Below are 21,023 nucleotides of genomic sequence, written 5' to 3' on the forward strand. Positions count from 1 at the left end.
GGAAAGAAGGGGCTCTTTAGATTTACACACTTTATGAGGACCTGGTAATACATTTTGGAAAAAAGGCAAAACAACATTTCCAAACGGAATGAGGAATTTCACTGGCTCGGCTGGGGGCTCCTGGGCAAGGCACATATGAGAAAGCAATCAATGAACTAAGGTGCTGCAACTATGAGTTGATGCCTCTCATCTCTCTCCCTTCCCGTCTGTCCCTGTCTTTCCCTCCCTATCCCTTTCTCACCAAAAAGAAAAAAAATAAATACACTTGAGAATTGTCTTTATAAAACAGAATTTATTGCTTCACATATAATTTTGTAGTAACTATTGAATAATCTACAATGTGCATTTGGGAAAGTAAAAAATTTCTGTAGGAGCTTTGACGTTTTATGTATCAATTAACCATAAACTGTTTGCAAAGTTATCAAGAAAATAATTATGAAAGAATATTCTGGAGATGCAAAAATAAAATCTCAGATAATATATCAACTCTATGCCTTAAAAACAGATATATGAGAAACAAAGAATGAACAGCAAGAAAATGCAGTAGTATTGTGGCCACAGCTTCTAGGCAACCCATTAAAATGACAACCAAAGACCCCTGGCTGGTTGGCTCCATAGTGGAGCATCAGCCCAGCCTATGGATGTCCCAGGTTTGATTCCTTGTCAGGGCACACAGGAAAGGCGCCCATCTGCTTCTCCACCCCTCCCCTTCTCCCTTCTTTCTCTTTCTCTTCTCTTCCCGCAGCCATGGCTTGATTGGAGCAAGTTGGCCGTGGGCGCTGAGTATGGCTCCATGGCCTCCGCCTCCGGTGCTAAGAGCTTGGTTGCTGAGCAGCAGAGTGACACTTCAGATGGGCAAAGCATCGCCCCTTAGTGGACTTGCCTGGTGGGATCCTGGTCGGGGTGAATGCACGAATCTGTCTGTCTCCTCTCCTCTCACTGAATAAAAAAGACAACCAAACATTGGTAGCAACAGATACATGTACAATAAAAAAAGGAAAAAAAAGGTTATATTAAATCAAGTGAAAAACTTCAAGTGAGATAACTTAAATGAAAAGGAAAAAGAAAATCACAAACATTGCTTACACATTGATGAAAATAAATTCTGCTAAAAGTTTATGTTGAAAATATCCTTTCTTTTTTTTATTGATTTTTAGAGGAGAGAAAGAGGGGGGTGTGAAGCAGAAAGCATCAACTCATAGTAGTTGCTTCTTGTATAGTGCTTTGTCCAGACAAGCCCAGGGTTTCAAACCTGATTCCAGGTCAACGCTTTACCCACTACACTACCACAGGTCAGGCCTTATGTTGAAAATAAAGGTATAGGGCCTGACCAGGAAGTGGTAGAGTGAACAGAGCATTGGCCTGGGACACAGAGGACCCAGGTTCGAAATCCCGAGATCGCCGGCTTGAGTGTGGGGTCACTGGCTTGAGCGTGGGATCATGGACATGACCCCATGGTCACTGGTTTGAGCCCAAAGGTACTGACTGGAGCCCAAGGTGGCTGGCTTGAGCAAGGGGTCACTCGTTCTGCTGGTCAAGGCACATACGATAAAGCAACCAATGAACAACTGAGGTGCCACAATGAAGAACTGATGCTTCTTATCTCTCCCTTCCTGGCTGTCTGTCCCTATCTGTCCTTCTCTCCATCTGTCGCAAAAAAAAAAAAAAAAATCAAGGGTTCATATAGAGAAGAATGATGTCAGCAGCCACAGAGCCCAGTTTCCAGATAGAATTCTTAGTCCCAGACTAAATGAAAGGCCAGTTCCAATTGAAAAATTTTCAAGGACACAGTAGGTATACACACTAGTGATTCTCCCAGGTCATCTCATTTTTCTAAGTAACTGTACACTGAAGAGGAGGAATACTAATATATTTTAAGGGCTGTTAGATAGATTTAGGACTTTAGTTGACACTGATGAGCCATAATGTTCCTCAGACTTTTGTTAAAGCAGGGCCATAAGGAAGTCAGGTGATAAATGAAATCTTGGCCCATGTCCGTCTCACAGTGGGTAAATCACAATTTCGCCAGAGAACTGCTGGTCAGCTGAGCTCCTCTCACTACTGAAAAAAAAAATACAGTACTTGGTAGGCTTCTGAATTTTGGAGTCAACAAAAAATATATTTGGAAAAATGCTTCAAATCATTTCTCAGATACTTGCAAGATTTTAGTGGCTCCCAAAGTGACAGAAGGCACTAAAACAAGTAATTTTGCTTCCAACCATCAATATTAGTATCATAACTGTGTGACCAGAGCTGCCCATCACAAGCTTGGTACTGTCAGATCCACCGAACCGTAAGACTAAACTAGAATAGTAAGAACTTATGATCCGCCTGACCAGGCAGCGGCGCAGTGGATAGAGCGTCGGACTGGGATGCAGAGGACCCAGGTTCAAGACCTTGAGGTCGCCAGCTTGAGCGCGGGCTCATCTGGTTAGAGCAAAAAGCCCACCAGCTTGAACCCAAGGTCGCTGGCTCCAGCAAGGGGTAACTCGGTCTGCTGAAGGCCCGTGGTCAAGGCACATATGAGAAAGCAATCAATGAACAACTAAGGTGTCGCAACGAAAAACTAATGATTGATGCTTCTCATCTCTCTCCGTTCCTGTCTGTCTGTCCCTGTCTATCCCTCTGACTCACTCTCTGTCTCTGTAAAAAAATAAACAAAAAACAAAACAAAAAAAAACTCATGATCCATTTACGATGGAGCCAAAGTAGGTCCAGAGGCTCCAAATTTAATGAAAAGTAGCCCAGAACATTACATCACTTACCTCCAAGAAACTAAACTCGCTCTCTCCACTCACAATCTATGACTTTGCTGGAGTTCAAAGGAGAAAAATATTCCGTCTTGGATCACAAATGCATCAGACTGATATGCTGCAATAAGCCAAAACTTGACTGCTGCCAAGGCAGTGATGAGGGAAATCCACCCCATGGGCTGAGCTTTAAGCAATAAACCTGGTCAGCACTTTGGTCTAGTGATGTGATGTCAAATTTAATGATCACCACAGACTTGATGTCAACGTATCTCTAGTTATTTATCTTGTCCGAGTATCTTTTTTCATCCACTCCTCAGGAAGTGCACAAGGGAAATATGCTTCCTGGATTCTTCCATGTTGAGAACGTCTAAGCAATGATTTTTATACTAATAAAAAAGGTTAGATATAAAATCTTTTGCTCACTTATTTTTCCCTCAAATACTAAACATGCTATTTTCCCTGGCACAGTGCTCTTTAGTCTTGCTCTTCCTAAGTCATTTGCTGCTTTTGTCTATAGCCGAACCCAAAGTTCTTATCTGGGATAATATTCTCAGGTAAGTAGACTATTCTTTCATCATGCAGTTCCAATTAAATTTTTTTGGCAAAGTATTTTTCATATAATTTTGTTCTATATATATATTCAGATATTTTTATATCTCTAAAATGGACATTTTCCCCATTAATCCTTTCTATATTGTTTGAGTTCTAAAGCTGTCCTCATTTTTAAGTTCTATTTCCCTAAGGCATTACCTGATGTTTATCTGCCTTTATGTTTATTCTAGTTTAGTCTTCATTCGTGAATTATTTTTTCCTTTTATTTCTAGTATGTTCTCAAGTGTTTTTAATTCTGATTTTTGGTATTCACATTTTGTATCATTTTTTGAAATATCTTAGACCTAATTTGTAAATAAGAGGTTAGTTTTGATTTTATGGGGATGCCATTCTGATATACTTGCATGTATAGAAGCTGTAAAACCTTGCAGGACTATAGTTTTACGTTACCAATTTTTGTGTAAAATAAGCTATTCTGAACTTTTAGAAAAAGGCCTGTTTCAGGGTAACCTCTTTAGCTCCAGAGTTCCAGTGTTATTTTTATATAGTACTGGAAAATGTGGCAGCTTACTTTCTGAAATTTTCCTGGTTTTTTATTTTTGTTATTGCTAGTTTTTTAATTATAGTACTTTTTATTGAGACATAATTGAAATATATTGTGTAAGTCTCAGTTGTTCAACACGTTGGTTTGATGCATTTATATATTTCCTGGCTCTTTTTAAACAAATGCTGTGATGGATTACACAGATACCTAAGATACAATATTAGGTAAAAAATACAAACCCAAACATAGCAAATAATTTTTTTTTTAAGTGAGAGGCAGGGAGGCAGATAGACGCCTGAACCAGGATCCATCCAGCAAGTCCCCTATCAAGCAATGCTCTGCCCACTTGGGGCTGCTGCTCCGTTGCTCAGCACTCAAGCTATTTTAGCACCTGAGGCAAGACCATGAAGCCATCCTCAGCACCCAGGAACACCTTGCTGGAACCATTTGAGCCATGGCTGCAGGTAGAGAAGAAAGAGAGAGAGAGAAGGGGGAGGGATGGAGAAGCAGATGGTCACTTCTCCTGTGTGCTCTGACCGGGAATAGAACCCAGGATTTCCACACATCAGGTCAATGCTCTACTGCTGAGCCAACCGACCAGGGATGCAAACAAATATATTTAGTCAGAAAGCAAACATCATGCCCCACAGAGGTCTACAGAAATAAAATGTCCCCTCAAAATAAAATAATAGTAAATAAATAATATAGTCTTTTTACAAAAATGTGTACAACTCAAATAACAAATGTAAGAGTTTAATGAGATTAAGTATCCAGTTCTATCTTAAATACTTAAAATATTAATTCTACTTTAAGTTGAGAAAAAATAGAAAAGTTTCAGATGAAAAATACTCTATAAATGTAATGTCAATCAATTTTCACTTGTGCCAGTACATTCTTTAGTGTCACTTCATCTCAGAGAACAGGTCTGCAGTGGTAGTTTGCTGTGATATGCTTTTCAAAGCATATTGGAACCTTCCATACAATGTGTTATTTTAGTTATTCTTTATAAAGATAAGGGAAGCAGATAACTTAGATATATCTGGGTACATGTACTATGGTGAAATGTCATTTCAATTAAAAATTTCCCTTACATGTAAGAGCAACGTTGATGAGGTTCCCACCAGCCAAGGGGGATAATTTGAACAAAATAATAATGACTACACAGGAAACAGTAAATTAAGTGTGGGGGGAGTCCTAAGTTCATAGTGATAGTGAAGGGGAAATTTTTTTTTTTTAATTCATAGGACATCAATGGAGGTTGCTAGGGCACCAAAAGTTACTCTGAAGACTAGTAAAGGAAAAGGATTAAATAGTTATCCTGCCATTCTGGCATATATGTATTCCGTGATAACCAAGTAGCACTCATGGATAGATCAAGGTTCTTCTACACAAAAGAATTCCAGCTAGTAAATGCAACCAGAATGATAAATTTGGAAAATCATCATTTTGCAAAACTCAATAAAATCACTGATTCAGGCAAGTGTCATTAATACAGGCTTTAAAAAAAATTATAAATTTAAATCAATAAAAAAAATTATGTAAGAAAGGGTAACAGGGAATTTTCAGATGAAGGTGTAAGATTCTGCTCATGTGGCCAATGACCAGTCTGAGCATCATTAAAAGGGGGACAATCAGAATTAAGTACCTCTTGTTTTCATGATACAAAGTAAAATATTAATATAAAATATTCTTACTCAAAGAAAAAAAAAATCAGAATCTAATTAATCCTCTCCATATCTAACATCTAGGATATGGGTTAGACAATCAACAAGTTATACAAGAAAACAACCAACTTCAGTCCATGGGACATTACAGGAAACTCACATGGTTCCTTCAATAAGTCATAACGTGTTAGGATGAAGAGAGGGGAAACTTAATTTAGATTTCAAGACATGCCAAAGACTAAGCAACCAAATACATGTATATATTCAACCATAAATACATTTAAGGCAGTTGGGAAATTTTTAAACAGTCTGGATATTAAGAAATCATTATTAATTCTGTTAGGTGTGATAATGACACTAATTACATATGGAAATATCCTTTTTTGACAGAAAGAGGGAGAAAAGAAAAATGTATGACAGCATATTGACAGCTACTACAGCTAGATTAGAGGTATATGGAGGTTCATGACACATTTTCTCTATTTCAGCAATCATTTAGAACATTTGGTAATAATAAAAGAAACCATTCTTTCAAAAATCATTCAATACATATAATTGGCAAAGTTTATTATCAAGAACTTTACTAGTTCTTAAAAGATGGTTTTTAAAAGACCGTTTTGGTTTAAGAATACTGAAAGATGACAATCCACAATAAGACATATACAAACAAGGATAATCAAAGTATTAAATACTATCGAAATTAAAAGGTCATAATTCAAATTATTCAGGATAATCTTTCTGTCTTGTTACAAGTAGCTGTAGTTATCCTTCATGAAATTCACCCACCAACTCATGAAGACTATAAACACATTCAATGACATAATTTAGTTATCAATGCTGTGTTTTTGTGCTTAAGCATGCATTACCACAGAAAGCACAAAATCCTATTTACAGGAATTTTTTGTTTCTTTAAAACATATCAAGCATCTTTTAAAGTGCGAGCTACAAATATGTTGTCTCCTCAAAGAAAAAGGCTTCCAAAAGAAGTACAAGATAGCTACCCAGTACTGCCAAGAGTGGTTATACAACTAACCGAAGGAAACCGGCAGCCTCTGCTGCTTCAGTGAAGCAGCATCCTCCTCTGTAGTTGGTTGAGTTCTTAGCACTTTAAACTACCAGCCAAACATGTACTCCATTGCTTTGGATACAAGACTTTCATCTTTTTTTGGCGTCTGTCTGTCAGAAACGACCTATTAAAAAAACACAATTGTTAGGTTACGGTTTCTTCAGTTTCATAGTCAATTCTGGAGTTAGTGGCTAATTTAAAAGAGCCAAACACTAAAATTCATTTATAGATGTGAACTGTATATTTAAAGATTAAAATATGGGGCCCTGGCCAGCTGGCTCAATGGTAGAGCATCGGCCTGGTGTGTGGAAATCCCGGGTTTAATTCCCGGCCAGGCCACACAGGAGAAGTGACCATCTGCTTCTCAATCCTTCCCCCTCTCCATTCTATCTCTCTCTTCCCCTCCCGCAGCCAAGGATCCACTGGAGCAAAGTTGGCCCGGGCGCTGAGGATGGCTCCATGGCCTCTACTTCAGGCGCTGGAATGGCTCCAATGCAACGGAGCAATGCCCCAGATGGGCAGAGCATCCCCCCTGGTGGGCATGTCAGGTGGATCCCGGTTGGGCACATACATGGCTTTAGTTAGAATGTCCTTATGTTTTAAAAATAGTAAAGTCTTATTCCTTTGACAACACAAATTACATCTAGTCCTTAAATTAGAAAACTGAACAAACACAAAAGCTATGAAAGATGAGGGCTTTAAAATATTGGTTTAAAAAAAGAAGAAACTAAAAGAAAAAAACCCCACAATTCAAGAATGATCTCTAAATTTTAGGAGGAAGTCAAAAGACTAAATTGACAACTCTTTTATTTGCTATTTTAGAACCCATGTCTGTTGCTAGGCAAGATCAGAACTCCTGCCTGATTAATTAGGGGACAATAACATACTGAATGAGAGTCATAATACTCCTACCATTCTCCAATGAATATAATGAACTTGTCCGTCAAACTTCCTTAAAATTTGAAATGGGAACTGGTCAACAACTAAAGGCTACTTTAAAGAAACTTAGGCTCTTCATTTGTGATTACCATAGATTTAGTTATCAATTTAATAGTTTTTAATATACCTTCATGCCAGAGATGTTTACAAAAAAAATTTTACATATGCAAATATAACTTAGAAAAAACTAAATTAAACTCTCAAAATGTTTTTAAGTGGTAATTTTTTTTTCAATTCAACTAAGTTTCCAATTGGCCAGAATTTTAATTTTGAAAATAGTAAACTTAGAATAGAAAGTTTATAGGTTTCATCAAGGCAATCACTTCAGGAGAAAATATTTAATGCCATACAAACCAATCCAACGAAAAAGTTAAACATACGATGCCTTTACAGTACGTCCTTTTTACCCAGTCTTTAAAGTACCTGATAGTCACTAGTAGAAGCTTTGTATGCTGTAGCAAGAGGTCTCATGGTAGAAATCCTAGGAGTACTTCCAGGCTGGGTTGGTGTACCTAAAGTTTTGATTGGTGGAGTAAAGGCCAGAGATGAAGATGATAAAGCACTCCTGTCACTGTTTTCCATAACACTCTAGAGAAATAAAGATAAACATAATACATTAGTACAGCCTATTTACAAAGAAAACTTTATTAAAAGATGCATAGCTCATTTGACCTAATTAATGTTTTAAATAAATTTGGGCTTGATAAAACAACATATGCTTCTTGGATAGCTCAACTGATATCTAATGTTCAGCCAGAATTCTACCATGAATAACCTCAAATATCCACAAGACAACTACAGACTCACAAGAGTAAGTATATATATTCTAACACACACTATGGAAAATCAGCAAAAAAGAGAAAGTCCTTAAAGAAATCTGTGGGAGGAAAAAATTAAAGTCCAGTGTTATTTAGTACCCAGGAACCCCAAATTCTCATCTAGTCTCTGCAAACATCTGGTACAACACAGTATAATAATGACAGTAATCCTAGACTATGAGCAGCAGGAGCCATGTCTGCTTTGTGCACTAATGCGTATACACAATCTCCAAACACAGTCCCTAGGAGGTAGTATATTTCACATATATTTATTTAAAGAATGATCATAACTTTAAAGCCACAAAGAAAAGTTTAACTTGTACTCAATATTGTTTTAGAACTATATATATAGTCATTTTAAATTATCTTAAAATAGAAATAATAAAAAGCTCCCACCATTTAAGTTAACCCTCATATAAAATTTTTTTTATTTTATTGATTTGAGAGAGAGAGGAAGGGGGGGGGGGGAGAGAGAGAGAGAGAGAGAGAGAGAGAGAAAGAGAGAGGACCATCGATCTGCTCCTGTATGTCCCCTGACCGGGAATCGAACCAGCAACTTCTGTGCTTCAGGAGGACATTCCCATGTGAAATATTTCATTCTGAAATAGCACCATTCTTTTATAGTACTAAAAGAATGTGATGTTACTTTGCATAAGAGAACGGGTTAGAAGTTAAGAAACCTAAAATTGAATCTAGGCCTCATCTTTAACAACTCTGGATAAATTACTTAAGTTCTCTTGGACTCTTGTCTTTACCTGTAAGATGAACGAGTTGGGATGGATTACCTATAAATTTTAAAGTCTGTGACAACGTATCTTTGGCTTACCAAGAGAAGCCTACTATAACATAGTCACAGTTTACAAAGAAAAAGTGAAGCAAAGTGACATAATCACTAATGTCAATATTTAGACTTGTGATCTTCCTATGAGGACATTTCCCTTACAAAAGCAATAACTTACTTTATCTATACATGGTTTAACACCAATCATGATGGACTCTCCAAAAATCCTCCCATCTTTGCTTAAGGCTTTCCGGGCCTGCAGTTTAGATTGATAACGAATATGCATCCAATTTCCTGTGTTAGACATCTGCAAAAAAGGAAGTCTCTTAAAATATAAAATATATAAAATCTAAACAATGAATTATATTAGAAAATAGAAATAGATGAAGACATATCATCTACTTTTTATTTGATGCTATATAAAAAGTTATATAGAAGGATTCAATATAAATCCCATTAAACAATTCAATAATCTCTATCTGGCTCTCAATTCTCTAATATAAAGATAACTGTTTCTAATAAAAAAAAAAGACTTACCAATACTTGATATAAAAATTTTTTTAACTATTCAACATTTAATTTTGTATAAAGTTAAATAAGTAAACCTCTGGTAATAGGAAAGATAATGTTACTTATAACTTGTGCAAAGTTAAGATAATATTTTTTAAAAGCTCTCTATAAGCCAAAAACCCCTAAGAACTCTGAGGAACTTCTCCTTTTTCATCCCCAAACAACCTCAAGTTACAAAATGGTAATATAATACTTGACATAATTTATCTTTTTAAGAGGCTGTAGACTAATTAAGAAATCAGGTGGGAGGAAACCTGAAATTATAGTTCTCCTGCTTATTTTGTCCTTTTATGACAAATACTATGCAACTTCCAGCCTCCCAGACTGTAACAGACATACTCTATAAAAACTTTTTTTAAGTGCAAGGAGGGGAGATAGACTTCTGCATGCACCCAACCAGGATCCAGTCAGCAAGCCCCTACACTCAGACCAACCAAGCTATCCTCAGTGCCCAGGACAATGCTCAAACCAACCCAGCCACTGGCTGCAGGAAGAGAAGAGGAAGAGAAGGGGGAGAGGGAAGGGAAGAGAAACAGATGGTCACTTCTCATATGTGCCTTAACCAGAAATTGAGCCGGGCAAATGCTCTATCTATTGAGCTAACCAGTTGGGGCCTGAAAACTTTTTAAAAAGAGAAAAAGCAGACAGATTCAGCAGCAAGTTTCCTTCTATTCATAGCTTATATGTCCTCAGCCTAAATCTTAAACTAAAAAGAATTAAGCCTTACCACATGTTTTAAGATATTCCCATACTGTGCAAATTGTAATAATATATAAGATGCAGATGCTTGAGGAAACCTGAAAAAAAAAAGTTGTCCAAACAGTCATCTTCCACAATAAATATGAAGACAAATTAACATACTTACAAATACTTCAAAATAAATTCCTCCCAGCTGTCTAGAACAACAATTTTCAACCTTTTTCACCTTATAGCATATTTAAACTATTATTAAAATTCTGCAGCACACCAAATAATATATTTTTCTGCCAATCTGACAAAGGAAAAAAAGGTATAAAATTGATTCACACCAGATAGTTACTGTATTGACTGTCATCATTTTCTTTATCCGACAATCTCAGGAAAAAGAGGTCAATGCCCCTGACTGTTGAACAGTCAGGTACCGAAAGTTTCTGAAATTCTTGTGGCACACCAGTGTGTGTGCCATGGCACACCATGTGAAAACTGATCTAGAACCACAAGAAATCCTTGATCCTCCTATTTTCCCCTATCACTAAATCTATCACTGCCCAAACGCAAATACATTAAAATTAGTTTTGACTCAGCCCCTCTACTCTATCCAATTCCTTCCCTGAAATCTCTAACATTCCACACTCACTGCCATTATCACAGCCCTTAGAAAAAAATTATAAAGCTGCAGTTCTGTATATAATTTATTTTACAAGTGTATGATGTGTGTGAATGTGTGTTTGTGTGTGAGAGAAAGAGAGAGGAGAGAAATAATTTAAAATTGTACAGTCATATCATTATACAATGAGCACCACCTGAAAACTCATAAATTTAGTCCTGATACAAAAATAGAAGTCAGTAATGGGCCTGACCAAGCGGTGGTGCAGTGGATAGAGCATCCGCCTGGGACACTGAGGATCCAGGTTTGAAACTGCAAGGGATCCGGCTTGAGGGTGAGCTCACCAGCTTGAGTGTGGGGTCACTGGCTTGAGCATGGCATAACAGACAGGACCCTATGGTTATTGGCTTGAAATCAAAGGTTGCTGGCTTGAAGCCCAAAGTCGCTGGCTCAGCTGGAGTCCCCTAGTCAAGGCACATATGAGAAAGCAATCAATAACCAACTAAGGTACTGCAACTATAAGTTGAGGCTTCTCATCTCTTCTTCCTGTCTTTTCCTCTCTCTCACACTCTCACTCACTCTCTCTCTTAAAAAAAAAATGTCAGTAATGGTATAGAAGTACTTAAAAAGGATGGTTACCAAGCTTAACAGCCATATACTCTGGGAAATTCTAAGTGACTTTTACTTTCTTCTTTATAAAATTCTCTATGGTTTGAATATTTTATGACATTAATACGTATACAGTCCAAATAATAAAACTATTTCAATTTGAAAATCTGGAGTTTCCTTAGCCAGTAACTAGTTATGTGGAACTTGGACTAGGAAATAAAAATCTGAGTCACTCACTGGGTTCAGGTCTAGAATTTTATTTTATGTTACATAAGCTTGAGCATCATTTCTAATCCCAAGAAAAATAACAAATGAGGCAAGGCGCCTAACAAAGCAGAGTTAAAGAAAATATAAATGAAGGGGAAAAATAATGGTTGCAAGTGAGGATGATACTGGAGAAATAAAATTAAATTCTAAGAGTCTAAGAGCACTTGAGTAGAAGCATTCCAGTATCCTATAAAAGATCAGGATTCTGCTGACTCAGGGAGTCAGTTAAATTATCAAAGAAAAGACATATACTATGTATTTTAGATGTATTTCTCTACAAATGATCAAAATATGTTATCCCTTAGAAGAAAATATTTCAGTTCCTACAACTAAAGTCATATAGAGGGTTACTGAAAAATAAAACCAACAGAAAATAAATAGCTGAAAAAGTATATGTCTTTTTTTTTAAGTGTAGGTCTTAAAAATGAAGACAAGAACTAGCAGACACAGTTCAAGTAATTTACTCAATTACTGAGGAGTCTTATAACTGACATTACTGTTGAGCCTAAAAAGCAGAATTAGGAGTAAACATCTGAATTCAAAAACAGAAAGCCATTTCAAAAGAGAATATAAAAATTAAACAAACACACAAAAAAATCAAGTAGCCAACTGCTATGGATAAAGGTCTGAGTGTGAGCTTTCTGCAGAACAACACAAAGCAATGGTCCGGCTTGTTACCTAAACGAAATCAGTAAGTAACACATAGGATCTCTCTGGAAGATTACATAAAATATAGGTGGCAATTATTGCTTTATTTAAAGGGGGAAAATATTATAGCGGGGGCCAAAGTGGAAAGGGAAACTTTTCACTATATATTCTTTTGAATTTTTATCTTTTAGATAAACTGAATATATAAAGTCAACTAGCATTTAATTATTCCTTCTTAAAAAAGCTCATGTGTTATTTTTATACATTTTACCCCAAAATTAAATATAATTAGGTTCAGCATGAGAGAACACTTTCAGAAACAAACCTATGTGATGCAGTATGAACAAAAACAGTTTAAAAAACCAGACCACCTGGATTTTTGCTGAAGCTTTATTAATAACTAGATGTAAACCTCTGAATAAATCAATCCATCCATACTTTACTTTTCTCACCTATAAATGATGCAATTTCTCTAAGTTGTTTACAGTACTTTTTTGATCTAAAAATCTAATCAAAATACTTCTAGATCTGTCAGGAACAACTTCTATTAATATTCAAAATTCTGTGACTAGAAAGTATATACCGGTATATACTTGTGACACAGTACACACCAATGAAATACAATTTGTTAGTTCCAAACTGGTTAAGTCCATTATAACAGAGAAACAGTCACTAACTAGAGGGAGAAAAAGGAGCTTCCTAAGCATAATGGGGTAAGCCTGTTCCAATATCCAGCCCACATGCTGAAGAGAAAATAATCTGAGGAAAGAGAAAAATGATGAAAAAACTATGAATATCAAACACTAGTTAATAATATGCATGCTGAAGGGTCAGGATGATCTATACTGATGTCTGCAACTTACTCTGCAATGTACCAACAACAACAAAAAGGTGAATTAATAAAAGATAAAATAAACGTAGCAACCTGCTGCAGGAAGATGGCCAGGTATTAGAATGCTGCCCTGAAACAAGTCTTACGTGCAGACTTTGAAGTCAAGCCCTGCGGGGTAGATGCTACCCCAGCAAGCACTGATAAGACTGTTTACTGGGAGCTTCGGAACCTTATAGCCATTTCCCGCATACCTGCAATGTCTTAGTTAGTCATCCTTCTCTGAGTTGCTTGCTGATTAAGGGTTAAAGAAACAAATAAATATGATGAGGCTGAAGAGACCTGGGCTCTCAGTCCTAGAGGCTGGGGGTCCCCTGTACCTATCTTTTCTTTATGTTGTGTCTTGTGTGTTTTTTCCTAAGTCCTGCAGCACCTTCCTCTTGTGCACACCCATTGCCAAGCTGCTCTCTGCATCTGTTAAGTGTAGAATCTAGGTGGTGGGTATATGGATGTTGGCTGTGCAATTCTTTATTTCTATGTCTGATAAAATTCATTACAAAATGTTGAAGATAGGGTATTTTTTCTTAATGGTAAACAATCCAGAAACCTTACCCAAACACAGTTACCCATGTGTCATCGAGGTGATCTTCAGAAGTCAGAGAATCTCCTTGAGTATAAAATGGATCCAACTGGGCAGGAGATAATGTTGTCTTCCGTGGCTGACCAATGTTTGCTGGACTAAACATACTTTGCCCTGTATTAGTATATTTAGTAAGTTAGTTATCAATATAAACATTTTGGTTAATGTTAAATTAAAGATTTTAGTTTTAAATGAAAAAGTGTATTAAAAGTCGGTGATAGCATAAATAGTTTAAAATACACAACTGTACTCCAATGATGATTTTGTACCTGAAGATGGGGGGCAAACCATGCCAATATCTGAAGACTTAAGTATTAGGTGGGGAAAAAAATGTGAGTACAAAGGCCCTGATAAAAGATGTGACTCGTGTTTGATGAAGAGCAAGAACAACTCTTGTATGCTTCTTGTAACAAGGTAACAGATGGTGTAGAAAAACTTTGTAAGCTACTGTATAGACTTAGGCTTTGACCTGAAATGAGCTGGGAAGTCAATGGTACACTGAGAGCAGGGCTCAACTTTTGAAATGATGATGAATGGGAGCATTTTATTGAGTACTTATAACACCATTCTACATACATAATTTAATTCTAAAAACTTATATGATAGATTTTATTGGTAGTTGTATTTAACAAATTTAGAAAACAGGGTGATGGGATTAATATCCAGAAAGGAAACCAAAATTCCAATCTAGGTAATTCAAATTCAAAGCATGAGCACTCAGTAATCTAGTTAACAGTCATAATTACTACAGTGGCAGTTGTTCATTAATAAGTGAGAATAACTTATGATTTTGTAAATGCTTTATTAATTTCTGGTTAAGCCTGTACCAGAAGGATCCTCAGTCAACATTAAAGACTTCTGTTGGCTTTACCTTCCAAACCTACCACTTTCATATGGCACTCTGCCTTAAATTTGTTCAGTAACTCCTCATTACTCACAGAACAAAATCCAAATGCCCTAACCTCCACAAAAAAGTTCTACTCTTATTTTTCCAATATGCCACTACATTGTCCCTATAAGAATAAATGCAGCCTGACCAGGCGGTGGCGCAGTAGATAGAGCGTCGGAGTGGGATGCGGAAGGATCCAGGTTCGAGACTCCAAAGTTGCCAGCTTGAGCGCGGGCTCATCTGGTTTGAGCAAAAAGCTCACCGGCCTGGATCCAAAGTCGCTGGCTCCCAAGGGGTTACTCGATCTGCTGAAGGCCCACAGTCAAGGCACATATGAGAAAGCAATCAATGAACAACTAAGAAGTCGCAAGGCGCAACGAGAAACTAATGATTGATGCTTCTCATCTCTTTCCACCTGTCTGTCTGTCCCTGTCTATCCCTGCCTCTGTTAAAAAAAATAAATAAATAAATGCAGTTTTCTTTTATTAAGGTCATTTTTATCTGAAATGTGTGATTCTGTTCTTTCTTTTCTTATCCTTCAACAACTACCAATTAATTGTAGCTTCTTCTGCATGTCCAATATGCCAAGCTGAATGCTTTACACGTTCATGTTTTCTCTGACATACTGTCCTATTGAGACAACACATTTCTGAGCAGCAGAGACCATTTTTCTTTAGTCTTTGGAGTGGTAATAATAATTCACTCATAAAGAAATATTTTCTCAGCACTTAAATATGCACCAAGCATAATTCCAGGTATCTAAGATACAGTAGTAAACAAGTTAGATTAAAAAAACAAAACCCTATTGCTAAACTGGCATAAATTCTAGTGAAAGAGAGGCAATTAAATAAATATCCAATATGTCAAAAACAGAAAACCCTAACAGGAAAAAAAAAAAAAAAAAAAGCAAAGAAGGGAGACAAGAAATATGTACATAGATATGTGGAAGATTTTAATGAAGAAAAAAAAATTCACTGATGTTCCATTCAAACAAAAACCTGAAAATGGTGGGCAAACCATGCCAATATCTGAAGACTTAAGTATTAGGTGGGGGGAAAAATGTGAGTACAAAGGCCCTGATAAAAGATGTGACTCGTGTTTGATGAAGAGCAAGAAGACCAGCCAGGCTTGGCAGTGAAGAGACTGCACAATGAAGTCAGAACAAGTATATAGCACAGAGAGGTAACAAGGTAACAGATGGTGTAGAAAAACTTTGTAAACTACTGTAAAGACTTAGGCTTTGACCTGAAATGAGCTGGAAAGTCAATGGTACACTGAGAACAGGGCTCAACTTTTGAAATGATGATGAATGGGAGCATTTTATTGAGTACTTATAACACCATTCTACATACATAATTTAATTCTAAAAACTTATATGATAGATTTTATTGGTAGTTCTATTTAACAAATTAGAAAACAGGGTGATGTGAATTAATATCCAGAAAGGAAACCAAAATTTCAATCTAGGTAATTCAAATTCAAAGCATGAGCTCTCAGTAATCTAGTTAACAGTCATAATTACTACAGTGGCAGTTGTTCAAGTGTGGTCCTTGGGTCCTGGGCTCCCAAAGACCCTCTCATGGATCAGCCAAGTCAAAATTATTTTCATAATTTAAGGTTTTATTAGTCTTTTTTACTCTCACTCACTCATGAGAGTACAATGGGCTTTTCCCAGAGCCTACTTAATGTGGATCAATCAATTCAGATTGAATACTGAAGCAGATATGAGAATTTGGCTGTATTTTAAGCAAGACATGATTTAATAAACAAGTATCACTACTCTCATGAAATCTTTTCTTGTAGAAAAGTTATTTTTTACTTTAAAAATGTTCTTTATGTTTACACGACACAGATTACTTTTAAATGAATTAATACTTTAAAATGTTCTCAGTTTTAATTTAATGCTAAGTATAAATAGCTTAAATCTAAAAGCATTTTGGTCTTCAATTTTTAATAAAACAACTATTCTACAGGACCTTGCACATGATTCCATGATTCCAACTCCATGTTCGCTTTCTGAAGGTTCTCTGCTTGGCAAATTCTAACTACTATATTCCTGCTGCCTTGTCATTTTTTCTGAATTCCCAACTGAGTTGAAAATCACCCTGTCGCCTGAACAGCAGGTGGCGCAGTGGATAGAACATTGGACTGGGATGCAGAGGACTCAGATTTGAAAACCCGAGGTCACTGGCACTCCAGGCTCATCTGGTTTGAGTGTGAGGTCACTGGCTTGAGCAAGGGGTCACTCACTCTGCTGTAGCCTCCCCTCCCTGCTGTCAAGGCACATATAAGAAAGCAATCAATAAACAACTAAGGAAACTAAGGAGCCACAACAACAAACTGATGCTTCTCATCTCTCTCTCTTCCTGTCTGTCTGTCCCTATCTGTCCCTCTCTGTCACACACAAAAAAATTTTTATTTTATTTACTGATTTTTTAGAGAGGAATGGAGAGACAGAAACATTGCTCTGTTTCTTTTATGTGCCCTCACCAGGAATCACACTGGCAACCTTTGCACATCAGAACGATGTTAACCAACTGAGCTATCTGGCCAGGGCTAAATTTTTCAAAAAGAGAATACAAAGTAAATCTTTGAAGCGAACCTCAAACTGCATCCATGCTATAATACATTTAACAATTATTGTTTTCTCATCAACACAGATGCATTTAATAGGTGTAACACATTTCTAAAATGAGGTTGATTTAAAATGAAACACCCCTTTTGACAAATGTATGCATATCAACAAATTTACATATTACTTACATAATGCATAAATTATCCCAAGAGGGATAATTACCAATTATCCCTTTCGAAATAAGAAGTTCTCAAAAAAATCTTTTTTCTTTTTTAATTAAATTTATTGGGGTAACACTGATTAACAAAATATATAAGTTTCAAGCATACAATTCTATAACACATCATCTGTACACTGTATTGTGTTCACCACCTCAGGTCTCCATCCATCACCACTTAGCCCCGCCTTAACTCTCTTTTACCTCTGCCCACCCCTTTCCCTCTTGGAATCACCTGTTGTTTATCTGGGTCTATGGGGTTTTTTAGTCAAAGTTACTCAAAAAAACTCAGTTATTACAAAGACATGCCTTTTAACACAAAGAAGATGATAAAAGGTATTTTGGTATAAAATCTGAATTCAATGCAATTTTCTATGTTCTGTATTAACATTAAGAAGGTACAATTTAGTTAAGCTACATCATGTAATAACCTTTAAGCAAGAAATTAAATGAAGGCTCAAATGAGACAACCATTATGACCTTTAAAAATAAAACAAATCAAAATTAAGTCTCAAATGAATAAGCAATCTAATCTTTCCCTGTCAACTACTCTGAAAAAACGTTAAGTACTTATATATAATCTAAAACTATTTACATAAATTTAGCATAATTGCCCCTCCACTACCTTGTTAAAGTTTAATTGCTACATTTATTTTACTTCCTTTCAATCAGAGTTCTGGTATCCACATGCTATGCTTTATAAAATATAAATAAAGTGTACCTATCAAACCACATCAATATGTCTCCCAATTCAAACACTCTTCTAAGATCAGATTAAAATGAAGGGAGAAAGACCTTATTACCCTTTATAAAAATGTCTTAAAAAGCACATTCAATTGTTTCAAAACAGACCACTAGTCTAAATAAAAACAAAAAACATAAAAAGAGTCCTAAATTTTAAACAAATAAGTGGCATATGAAACTTCAGGAAAACAGGTTCCTGTTGTTACCTTCTTACCATGAAACAAAGCAGCAAAATCTATAATACAGAATTTGGGCTCAGGCCAAAGAGAGGTCAGGCCTTTGTAAGGTTCCTAAGAGGTTACCTCTAAACAGGAGGAATTTCCCTAGCAACAGAAATGTTTTTGTTATCATGAAGGAGGTCCTGTGGTTCATGGTGGGGAGGACTTTGTGATAAAAAGAATGGAGCTTTGAACTACATGATATGATCTCACCTCTAGGCAGGGGAGGGGACTAGAGAGGAGTTTAGCTACTTGATCAATGATTCAATCATCAAGTTTACCTAGTGATCAATGATTCAATCATCAAGTTTACCTAGTAAAACCCTAATAAAAACTCAACACAGAAGTTCCAGTAAGCTTCCCTAGTTGCTATGCCCTGTGTATAGCACCATATATCAGTGCTGCAAGGGTAACATAGAATAGAAGCTTTGGGTTTGGAATTCTCCCATATTTTGCCCTATGCATCTCTTTCTTTGGCTCTAATTTATAACCTTTTGTTTAACTGTAACCATACATACTGCACTTTCAGTGGGCTCTAAATCTTTCTAGCAGATTATCAAATCTTAGCATGTGTCTGGGAGTCCATGAATTTGTAGCCAATGGGTCTGATGTAAAGGTAGCCTGGGGTACTCCCAAACTTGTAGCTGGCACCTGAGGTAAGTAAGGGCAATCTTGTGGAGGCTGTTTCTAGTCTGACAAACTCATTGTACCCCAAAGCATATAACTGAACAATGGATACAACAACATCTAATCAAATATGGTGAGCTAAACACTTGTATTCATCTCTAATCCTTTTTTTTTTCAGATTTATTCATTTTTAGTGAGAGGAGAGAGAGAGAGAGAGAGAGAGAAGGGGGGAGGAGCAGGAAGCATCAACTCCCTTATATGCCTTGACCAGGCAAGCCAGGGGTTTCGAACTGGTGCCCTCAGCATTCCAGATTGACACTTTACCACTGCACCACCACAGGCCAGGCTTCTCTAATCCTTTCAAACACCCAATGACAGTCATTTTAGAAAGTTTCAGGTTTTGAAGATGTTGGGCAGATAAAATATATTATGCTCACTTTGTTAAAGATGGCGCTGCCCACATGGAGGCCGTTGCCCAGGTGATATTAATGTGTGTCTCTGTGGGCTGTGGGCAGGCAGGATCATTGTAGCCTGGGGTTTGGTTTTAGGACTAAGCCTTTCCCACCCTTTTTGATATGGGGTGGTACAATCCAATCATGCCTCAGAGAAGTGACTTTGTATTAGAGACTTCCCTATTTTATATATTGGATTAAAAGTTTGGATTTCTACACTATAAAATAGGGGCAAAACAGGAGCTCTCTCTTGGTTCCTGAGATTAGCATGAGAGAGCAGAGAGGAGAGCAGAGAAAGGCCACATGGAGGAGGCCAGGGGAAGCAGCCAAGATGGCGGAGTGCTGACTAAGAAGAGAGTTTGTGCAGAGTTTGTGCAGGGAGAAGGAAGGAGATGGGGAACATAGGTGAATAAATCTGGTGAGCTAGAAACCTTTGATTCTAGGAAACTCGGATAAGTCAGTAGCTTTGTGAGCACTGAATATGAGTGGGTTTTGGAGCCCAGTATGTGTTTTTTGCTTGCCCGCCGGTGCAAGCTAGGATTAAAGACTATGGCCCACTAGTTTTTGGCTCCGTTGTTTCTTTACCGACTGTCCGAATCCAGTGCGAACCTGCATGGGCCAGGCTGCTGTGATAGTAGCCCTGGATACTGGCCATACAGAAGACCACAGGAACCATGAAAAGTGTAAAAGAGGGGATGCTGGCTAAAATCAAGACTAGTTTAAAGTATGCATAATAAAAAATCAGATGACAGTCCCCTCCTGTAAAGCCAGAAGCCAAGGCTACCATCAGAGCAGCCCAGCTCATGCAGGTTCGCATCGGATTCGGACAGTCGGTAAAGAAACAATGGAGCCAAAAACTGGTGGGCCATAGTCTGTAATTCTAGCTTGCACCTGGCGGGCAAGTAAAAACATACACTGGGCTCCAAAACCCACTCACATTCAGTGCTCACAAAGCCACTGACTTATCCGAGTTTCCTAGAATCAAAGGTTTCTAGCTCACTAGCCTTATTCTCCTCAGTTCCCCATCTCCTTCCTTATCCCAGATACAAACTCTGCACAAACTGGCCTCTCACTCAACACTCCGCCATCTTAGCTGCTTCTCCTGGCCTACTCCAGGTGGCCTCTTTCTGCTCTCTGCTCTGCTCTCTCCTCTAATGATAATCTCAGGAACCAAGAGTGCAAACTCCCGCTCCGTCCCCATTTTATATTGTAGCTTCACAACCTCTAATCCAATATACAAAATAGGGAAGTCTCTAATACAAAGTCACTTCTCTGAGGCATGATTGGATTGTACCACCCCACATCAAAAAGGGTG

The 21,023-nt window shown here is 37.2% G+C and overlaps 1 protein-coding gene across 2 annotated transcripts in view; it reads right to left on the reverse strand.

Moving 5' to 3' along the window:
* Window positions 1–272: 272 nt before the first annotated feature.
* Window positions 273–21,023, reverse strand: part of NUP35 (nucleoporin 35) — a 46,868-nt gene continuing 26,117 nt past the window's right edge. Inside the window, exons 5-10 of one of the 2 annotated variants that reach the window (XR_010731871.1) lie at window positions 13,959–14,100; window positions 10,415–10,484; window positions 9,296–9,424; window positions 7,942–8,106; window positions 6,547–6,703; window positions 273–939 (exon numbers count right to left, since the gene is read on the reverse strand). Coding sequence is in view for 1 of the 2 variants with exons in the window: in XM_066279303.1 (XP_066135400.1) it covers window positions 6,626–6,703; window positions 7,942–8,106; window positions 9,296–9,424; window positions 10,415–10,484; window positions 13,959–14,100 (584 nt within the window). In the remaining variant the exon portion in view is untranslated. Of the gene's footprint in view, window positions 6,704–7,941; window positions 8,107–9,295; window positions 9,425–10,414; window positions 10,485–13,958; window positions 14,101–21,023 lie in introns of both variants that reach the window. The other variant, XM_066279303.1, reaches the window with a different exon arrangement.

Source organism: Saccopteryx bilineata, chromosome 5 (genome assembly GCF_036850765.1).
Source record: "Saccopteryx bilineata isolate mSacBil1 chromosome 5, mSacBil1_pri_phased_curated, whole genome shotgun sequence".
Lineage (NCBI taxonomy): Eukaryota > Metazoa > Chordata > Mammalia > Chiroptera > Emballonuridae > Saccopteryx > Saccopteryx bilineata.